This window comes from Chrysochloris asiatica, unplaced genomic scaffold, assembly GCF_000296735.1.
Source record: "Chrysochloris asiatica unplaced genomic scaffold, ChrAsi1.0 scaffold00376, whole genome shotgun sequence".
NCBI lineage: Eukaryota > Metazoa > Chordata > Mammalia > Afrosoricida > Chrysochloridae > Chrysochloris > Chrysochloris asiatica.
In genome coordinates, this window is record NW_006408894.1 from 643764 (window position 1) to 652848 (window position 9085).

Below are 9085 nucleotides of genomic sequence, written 5' to 3' on the forward strand. Positions count from 1 at the left end.
GATCAGGTGAAAAGACAGCTTCAGTAGCTAGTCTGAAACTCTAGGACATCAGAGCTGTTTTGACCAGTGTGGATCAAAAGGCCTTGATGGTAAGTTTTACAGGCAGATGGCATAGTCCATGGAGAAATAAAAAACTTCCCAGACCTCAAAGGGCAGGAAAATCTACCTAGCTCCATGGTGATGCTTTTGTTTGATTAACCCAACTTGACGATCCCCAGAACCCTTATCTTCCTCAGTTGTATTATTCATAAGACTCTGTTAGTAGCAGGTGAGTTATAAAGTCCATTGACACCTGACTGGAGTATTAGAGAATAATTGCCACCAAAATGATAAAAATCTTTATCTTCTGATGGAGGGACTATGACTATATTTCTTCTTCTTTCTGCTGGTCTGTGCATCTGATTTTTCTATCTTCCTCCCCCTAAAAAAGATAGAAAGACAACATATTACTTATAATAAGAAAAATAATTATAATTAGTTGTTCAGAAGGCTTTCCTGTTTTATACATATATTTCACACACAGGATTTTATTGACTTTATAGACAGTAGGATGGCTTTTTGGAAATAGATCTCCAGGCCTTTCTTCCTCGTCCATCTTAGTCTGGAAGCTCCGCTGAAACCTCTTCATCATCAGAGCAACACACTAGCCTCCACAACAGTCTGGTAGGGAACATGCTTGAGATGACTGGTCAGACTCGAACCCTGGTTGAAAGTAAATTCTGCCACTAAACTATCACTGCCTCTGGGAACTTCATACAAGTGTAGAAATATAGCAAGCATGCAAAAATTATTCTGATTTTATCTTTAAAAGAATCCTATAAGTCGGGGTATATAGGTCCCCGAGTGGCACAAAAGGTTTGTGCTAGACTGTGAATGTAGAAATTGGCAGATCAAACCCAACAGCGGCACCCCAGAAGAAAGACAGCGATCTATTTTATGTGTTCCATGGCAAAATTTATTGTTGTTTTTAGGCCTGAGCGTGGCAATACCCAGGTAACCCACCAAATTGTTATTTTTGTATCGAGAAAAACAGAAGCTCTTTTAGGTAGTCCTTGCATGACAGACTTTCAGTGGAAAAGACAAAGGCACACATGTAGACTATTAGATACTTGGGAAACATGATTTTAGACAGGATGTAACTCAATTAAATGGGAGTTTTATAAAGAGCTTGGGAGAAATATGTCTTTATTTGGGCCATAGCATTGTCAGATGGAAAGTGTAGTGGTTTTAAATGCTGTTTGTTCCGGTCATTTCTTGATTGCAACAATGTGAGTGTCTTGTCTGTGCTGGTGGATTATTAACAGAGGTTATTGGTCTCCATGGCAAAATGATTACTTGGAACATAAGCTTATTTATAGGGGTGCAGAAAAAATAGGAAGTCAGGCCAGGGAGAACGTATAAATGTCTAGTGAGGGCCCAAGAGGCTAAGGGAGAGGTTGAAGCCAGCCCAAGGACGCAATAGTTCATAGGCTGATTTAGTCTTCAGGCCCCAAAGAGGAATTTGAATTGGAGACTTTCACTAGGACTTTCTGAATACAAACTGCGAAGAACTTGTGAAGGAGGCAGAGTGAGGAGCCTTTTTCTTGGATTTATATTGTTTTACCAGCATGTGTACTGGGAGTTGTGCCAAGTGTCTGGGGGGCACCCTCATCCCCCTAGCTGTGTGCGGCTTCCTGGCTAATGTTCTGCTGTTCTTCCCCGGAGGAAAAATTATAGACAACAATGAACACCTTACCCAGGAGATCTGGTATTTCGGAGGAATACTCGGTAGCGGGGTCTTGGTGAGTAAACCAAAAAAATCTGCCACTATGGAGTCAATTCCAACTCATAGTGGGCCCATGTATAGGAAAGTCTTATGTCTGGGTTGGAGATTACTCCCCCTCCCTTTTAGAATTGCGTACTTGTGGATCAGGAAGATACTTACTTGCTAACAAAAGCCCTAGAGTTGAATGATGAAAAGTCAGTGTCTCAAATTTACCCTTCTCTCTGACTAGGACCCAGCCACAGAACTGTCTTAGAAATGACTCTCCGTACTTGGGCTAGCATTTTTCATGAGTCAGTTGAATCTTATGAAACAAAATGAAGGCCACATAGTTTCTTTATTCTAAAAAGTTTGTTGTTGTTAAGTGTCATGGTCAGTTCCAACTCATAATGATGTTGTATAGGGCTTCCAAGAAGCTGCTGGTAGGTTTGGGCTGCCAACCTTGTGGCTTGCCATTTGCTGCTGATCCTACAACACCACGAAAAAACTCTGAGTAAAATCTTTTTAGTAAATTGACTGACTTTAAAACCACAAAAAGAGGCAGGTGCCGGTAGAGTCCTCTTCCATTCATACACCAACGATGATTTCATTGCTTTGGTTCCGATAGGAGTTGAGAACTTCCAATCAAGAGAAAATAAAAGGGAGATTCATTCTTCAAGACAACTGGGCAATTAAAGACAAATCTCTTGCTCTGTCCTAACCTAGCATCTAAAGGGAAACTCAGAGTGTTAAATATTGAAATTCTGCCTTATGGAAACTGAAGTTACTCAGGGCAAATGGATCCTAAATATTCAATAACACTCACTGTGCTCCACCAGCCATTTTCTAGTTGGTCTTGCCATAAATTCCATACTGTGGTTCCTTACACAGCCAGGCAAAAGCATGGCACACCCCTCACATACCCAAACACATTCTGATGTGATTCTTTTGCTGGCAGATGATCTTCCCTGCACTGGTGTTCCTGGGCCTGAAGAACAATGACTGCTGTGGATGCTGTGGTAATCAGAGCTGCGGGAAGCGATTTGCTGTGAGTTACTATGGGAAACGCTGTTCTTGTGGGGAGCGTGGTAGGTTCATACAATATGCATTGTACTGCAAACCACAAGGTCTGTGGTTCGAGCTCGCCAGCCTCTCCACTGAAGAAAGACGAGGCTTTCTACTCCCGAAAAGAAACACTATATAAGATCACTATGAGTCGGAACCGACTCAACAGCATTTAACAAAAATTACTATGAGGAACAATCACCAGAGTGATGCTGGGGCCACTGTCTTCCTGCGCTTGACAGTATTGGGTTGACCAGCTTCAGGTAGGGAATCTGGAAGCAACTGATGAAGGGATAAAACTTAAACTCTTCTTTTTGGCACAAGTAATAATATTAAAATTTTACAATTATCTTAACCCTCACACTTATAGGGTATCAGTATTATTTTAAGTTTTCCATAACAGGCACAGAGATGTCACCGCTGGGAAACTGGAAGGGTGCCATATAAAGAAGGCAGATTTGGGAGGGAAAAGAAGAGGGTGGTGGTCTCTCTGCCATGGAGAAATCATGAGATCCTGGGCAAGTCATTTCCCATCTTTGGCCCTGTTTTGCCTCCTTTGTTAAGTAAAGGGTTGGGACAGGACGACAGAGGGCAATCTCCCTTTCCCATTAGCCCCATAACCTCTGCCAGCTTCACTGTCTGTGAGGCCCAGGCCTCCCCACTTCTACACAAATTCTGCCTCATGACTTACTCTTTTGATATTTGATTGTGTTTGGGGTGAAGGATTACATAGCAATTTAGGTTCCCATTCGAGAATTTCTACACAAATTGTTCAGTAATATTGATTACATTCTTCGTGATGAGTGAACAGTCTCAATAATTCTATTCTGGTTTGCTCTGTTTTGCCCCCAAAACTTCTGATTCATGCCTTGTTTCATGTGGGTATCGTTCTTTCAGCAGGTGAGCTAGAGAAATTAGGTATCAATAATCCAGGAGCATTGTGGGGAAAATGCTGAATTTGAATACAGGAGATGTGGGGTTGGGTCACATTTCTGCAAATGGGCAAATCCCTAAGCTGCTGTCTGCCTTCCTTTGTACATTCTGTAAAATGAGAAAGTGGGGCTAGATCAGAAGTCTCCAAATATGAGACAAACTCGTGCACACAGCATACAATTATCTATAATTTATCTTTCAATAGCGTAGCAAATTATCTTTTAAGTAATTTCAGTCCTTTTGATTCCATCAAAAAAAAAAAAAACTTACTTTGCTAAAACTAATTTTATTTGATTAAACTAAAATACATTTTACTATTTCTAATACTTCATAATCTTCCATTTTAACAAAGGACAAACAGGCGTCAGACTCCAGGAATGTGATCGATGTTATTTAACTAAAATTCAATAGCAATATGTTTGTATCACCAGTAATACTAGTTTGTCATTCATAGTATCAACAGAAGTGTGTTTTAATAAAGTTAATTTAAAGAAAAGCATTAAGAGTTCAGATACATTGATATGGCAAAAAATGAAGAAGGTAGAACTGAAATGATTGGGTTGGTGAATCAGGAAAGCTAGCTGTAACTCTGTCTTTCTAAGAGATGTGTGAACCCCAATAATAAGCTGCACTCTGCTAACCTTCACTTCCTAAAAGGAAAGTGAGGCCTGAACCATTTGTAGAATTTCTTTCCCATCATTATTTCCACATTCATTCAATCAAAAATATATTTCCTGAGCACATAAGAAGGGTCAAGACTGGTGCACTGTGCATATAATCACAGTTTTCTAGGAAATCTAAGATCATTCACACACCCTCATGGGTTCCAAATAAGCACTGATAATTATTATGATAACACTTAAAATGATCATTTACAAAGAGGTGTAAAAATTCAGCCACAATTTATCAGATAAAATTATTTTGTTGTTGTTGTTGTTAAGTGCCGTCAAGTCAGTTCCAACTCATAGCAACTTCTGAGGAGTGACTGGTGAGCTTGAACTGCCAACCTTGCTGTTCAAACAGACTTTTCAGTCCAGTGCATTAACCCACAGTGCCACACCAGGTCTCCATAATGATATTATATTATGCATCATGCATAATATTTTAATAAAATCAATTATAAAGGAAAGGAAGAAATATATACACCTACTCCAGAAATAGATACACCTACTCCTCACTTAAGGAGCTCTGGTAGCATAGTGGTTATGAACCAGGCTGTGAACCACAAGGTCAGCAGTTCAAAACTACCAGCTGTTTCACGGGAGAAAGATGAGGCATTCTGCTCCCGTAAAGATTTACAGACTCGGAAACCCTGTACAGGGTCGCTATGAGTCGGAACCAACTCCACGGCACACAACAACAACAACTCCTCACTTATCAACTACTTTGCTATCCAACACTTGGCATGGTCAACAATAGTAAACATTGTAATATCTGGCTATTTTGCTCAGAGGCTATGAAGGTTAAGGTTGGGTATCAGGTTGACTGGACCATGATTCTCAGTGGTGTGAAAGTCATTCAATGTAGTCATCCTCCACTTTGGATTCTGCTGTGGTCATCTTCTGTATTCACATACCTATTTTTGCAAAACAACCTGGTCTTTGGAACCTAGCCATGTTGATAAATAAGGAGTGGGTGTAACTCATTTTCCTGGGAATGGTAATCCCATTATTACTTGTGAATTTAGGGGGGGATAAGTTGATGATGACATTTTGTAAATCAATAATTAAGACAGTGAATGAAAAGGAAGAAGGGTCATTGCTTAGAATCTAACATCTCATTCCCTGATTCTGAGTAGAAGTCAAGAGGTTTGTTTGCTTGTTTTATAGGTTTATAGATAACCACAGTGAAAAATAAAACAGCATTCAAAAAGTATTACAAAACACTTGTTGATTTTTTTAAATTAAATTGAAGTAAAGCCCAAGAGGAGGACAGAAAAGTCATGTTTTGACAAGTACAGTTGACTCAATAGAATCTAAACTATTTGAGCTGCCCAATCAAATTGTCTATCAGCTTCCTCAATCTTCCCGCAATTTCCCTCCCCATCCCCCACTCCTGTGCTACCTGCCTATGGCTTAAGTTCAGAGTGAGTATTCCAAACGACTGCCTGAATGTCCAGAAGGGCATCTGCATCAAAGGACCAGCTGTACCAGCTATAAACCAACACACCCGGTCACAGGTATTCTAGACAACACTCTGGGTGGCCAACAGAAGTAATTTTTTTAAATCAGCTGTCAATTTCAAAAAGCACCTACATATCTTTTTATTTTTAATTTAAAAGTGAAATTGGTCCTCCTGGGCCTGCATGTTGGCAGAGCAACAGTGGCCTGCCCAGGGCATGGCTGAAGACCTGGAGTTGCTGGTTCCGCTTTAGAGCCTTGTTTCCTTAATGCGCTGAGGCTGTGAGCGCCAAGTAATTGCTATGCTTAAGTAGCGTATTTACAAACGTTTGTCAGACAAAAAGATAAAAGCAGCAACATAATTTGACTAGAACTGTGATGGTGAACATTTAAGTTATTTCCCAAATGCTTCCAGCCTTCCTCTCCAGGTGTTGATGACCATATTGACTTTCTGTGGAACCTTGGTGAAGAAGAAACTCTGTTCACTAGAACGGCTTGTTAAGCAGAGTTCCATACTTTACTTTCTTCCCTTAAGATAACTTACTCTTTCTGGTTAGGTGTTTGACTTGCTAACCAAAAGGTTGGCAGTTCAAATCCACCAGCCACTTCTAGAGAGAAAGATGTGACATTTAACTTCCATAAAGATGTACAGCACTGGAAACCCTCCGGGACAGTTTCTCTCTGTCCTATAGGGTCGCGATGAATCAGGATCCACTAAATAGCAATAGATTTGTTTGGGCTGTATTCTTTTTAAAACAAATGTCTTTTATCCCCTTCAAACTGGCTGTCATTAAAGAAAGGCAGAAGCAACTGGCCAGAAAGTTAATGTTTTGGATCTCCGGAGCCTCCATGGGAGCAAGTGTACAAAGTGCTTAGCCAGGAGCTTGCTGGGCTGAATCCTGCTGTCTTCTGCACAGCCTCGTTCTCTAGCATTTGTTTCCTGAACTCTCTCTCCCTCTTCTTTGATACATACATCGTTCTGGATTATTTTCCAGAATTCAACATCACTATTCTCGTCCCTTTTTCGGATAGTAAAATCAGGTCATTTTCCAAATAGTACAATTGATTGTTGATGTGGTTGTTGCTGTTAAGTGCTGTGGAGTCCATTACAACTTATAGCCACCCTCTATAGGGTTTCTGAGAAGTGGCTGGTGGTTCGAGCCAGCATTACAGTACAGTGCTTATCCTAGAGCAGCACACTAGGATTCCATGGCTGTTGTTGTTACACGCCCTTGAGTCATGTAACAGCGACCTTGTATAGAATTTCAGAGGAGCGGCTGATGAGCTTGAACTGCCAACCTCATGGTTCAAACCGACCTTGCAGTACAGCACTTAAACCTGCACTGCCATAACAGGCATGCATTATATTAGAATAATCAGTACTCAGAGCATGATGTGGGGATGCTGAGATAAAGCAAGACAATGAGGTGTAAAAATATAGAGATCACCTAATCCAGAGGGGAACACAGTGGCTCCAGTTGACAAGCACTGGACTGCAAACTACAAAGTGCATGGTTCAAACCCACTAACTGCTCCATGGGAGAAGGATGAGGCTTTCTTTTCCAGCAAAGATGTAAAACCCTACACAGGGTCACTATGAGTGGGAACTGACTCAAAGGCGCTTAACAACAACAATCCAGAGTTTCAAAGAGCCCTTGTGCATAGTGGCTTCCCAGTGGGCTGCTAATGGCAAGGTCAGTAGTTTGAATCTACCAACCGCTCTATGGAAGACAGATGAGACTTTCTGTTCTGGTAAAGATTTATAGCCTTGGAAACTCTATACAAGGTCACTATGAGTTGGAACCAACTTGTCGCCACCAATCCAGAGTCTCATGGTGACACTAAGGAAATGGAAATAGACCTAAAGTCCTAAGAGTTTGATTCTTTCAAATAACTTAGACTGACTAGGGGTGGAGCCCTGGTAGCACTATAGGTTAAGCACTGGACTGCAAACTGCAATGTCGGCTGTTCAAACCTACAAGCCACTCCACAGAAGAAGGATGAGGGTTTCTGCTCCTGTAAAGATTTGCAGCTTCAGAAACCCTATGTAAGGTACTTTTGGAGTCCTGGTGTGGAGTTGTAGGATAAACACTGGGCTGCTAAACACAAGGAAGGAGGTTCAAACCCACCAGTCACTCCTTGGACACTGTGTCGCAGGGTCTCTGAGTTTGAATGGACTCAATGGCACGTAATGACAACAACGAGTTAGAATCAACTCAATGGCACTGGGTTGGGTTGGGTTTGATTTGGGAGAGGAAAGAGTGAGCCCAAAGGCAAACATTATGAGAAAAGGGTGACTTTCGAGGTGAGCTTTGGAAACCATGAGCCAGATTACTCTGTCTTACATACTAGAGATTCTTGGCTGCCCACTGGGGACAATGAATTAATTTGATAAACTCATTCATGCTAAGTGCGTACTTTAATAAGCCTTTGCAGATCTTGGCCTTGACTCAAAGGAGTGTCTTTAATAATGGGACTGAAGGTTGATTGATACAGGAGATACCTGGGTGCAGCCAATTCTTTTAGTATCCTTAAAGCATTGTTGTTGTAAAGTGCCGTGGAGTAGGTTCTGACTCATAGTAATCTTATATAGGGTTTCCTAGGTGTGGCTGGTGAGTTTGAACCCCAACCTTGTGTTGAGCAATCTGTGCTTATTCTACAGTATCCCAAAAGGACTCCTTAAAGCATATCAGGTAGGTATAGATCCACCCCACCCATAGACAGAGACAGATGGCTGATAGGACTGCTTTGAAGGAAGCTCTTGGTAAAGCCAAAGACAAATCTGGGTGTTACAGTCAGCATTTTTCTATGACCGGGTCACCAGCGCCCCCTAAGTATGCCTCCCGAGTGAGCATGTCTGGGTATTCCTTCCACAGAGGCCCCAGAGACAAGAAGCATTGACTTAGTGATCAGCTATCTCTGCATTCTTTAAAGACAACCAGTTTGAGGGCAATTTAGAAGATACTTCTTTTAAAAGATTGTTGTTGTTAGGTGCCATTGAGTCAGTACCAACCCATAGCGACTTTATGCACAGCAGAATGAAACACTGCCCTATCCTGGGCCAACCTCACTACTGTTGCCACGATGGAGTCCATCAATGCTACCACTTGGCCAATCCATCTCATTGGGAGTCTTCCTCTTTTTCTCTGACCCTCCACCTTACCAAACATGATATCTTTCTCCAGTGACTGGTCCCTCCTGACAATATGTCCGAAGTATGAGAGAC

General features: G+C 41.5%; 1 protein-coding gene across 1 annotated transcript in view; it reads left to right on the top strand.

Moving 5' to 3' along the window:
- The first annotated feature begins 1607 nt into the window (after nt 1–1607).
- Nucleotides 1608–9085, top strand: part of TM4SF4 (transmembrane 4 L six family member 4) — a 26668-nt gene continuing 19190 nt past the window's right edge. Inside the window, exons 1-2 of the mRNA XM_006876362.1 lie at nt 1608–1781; nt 2700–2789. Coding sequence (XP_006876424.1) covers nt 1608–1781; nt 2700–2789 — 264 coding nt within the window. The remainder of the gene's footprint in view (nt 1782–2699; nt 2790–9085) is intronic.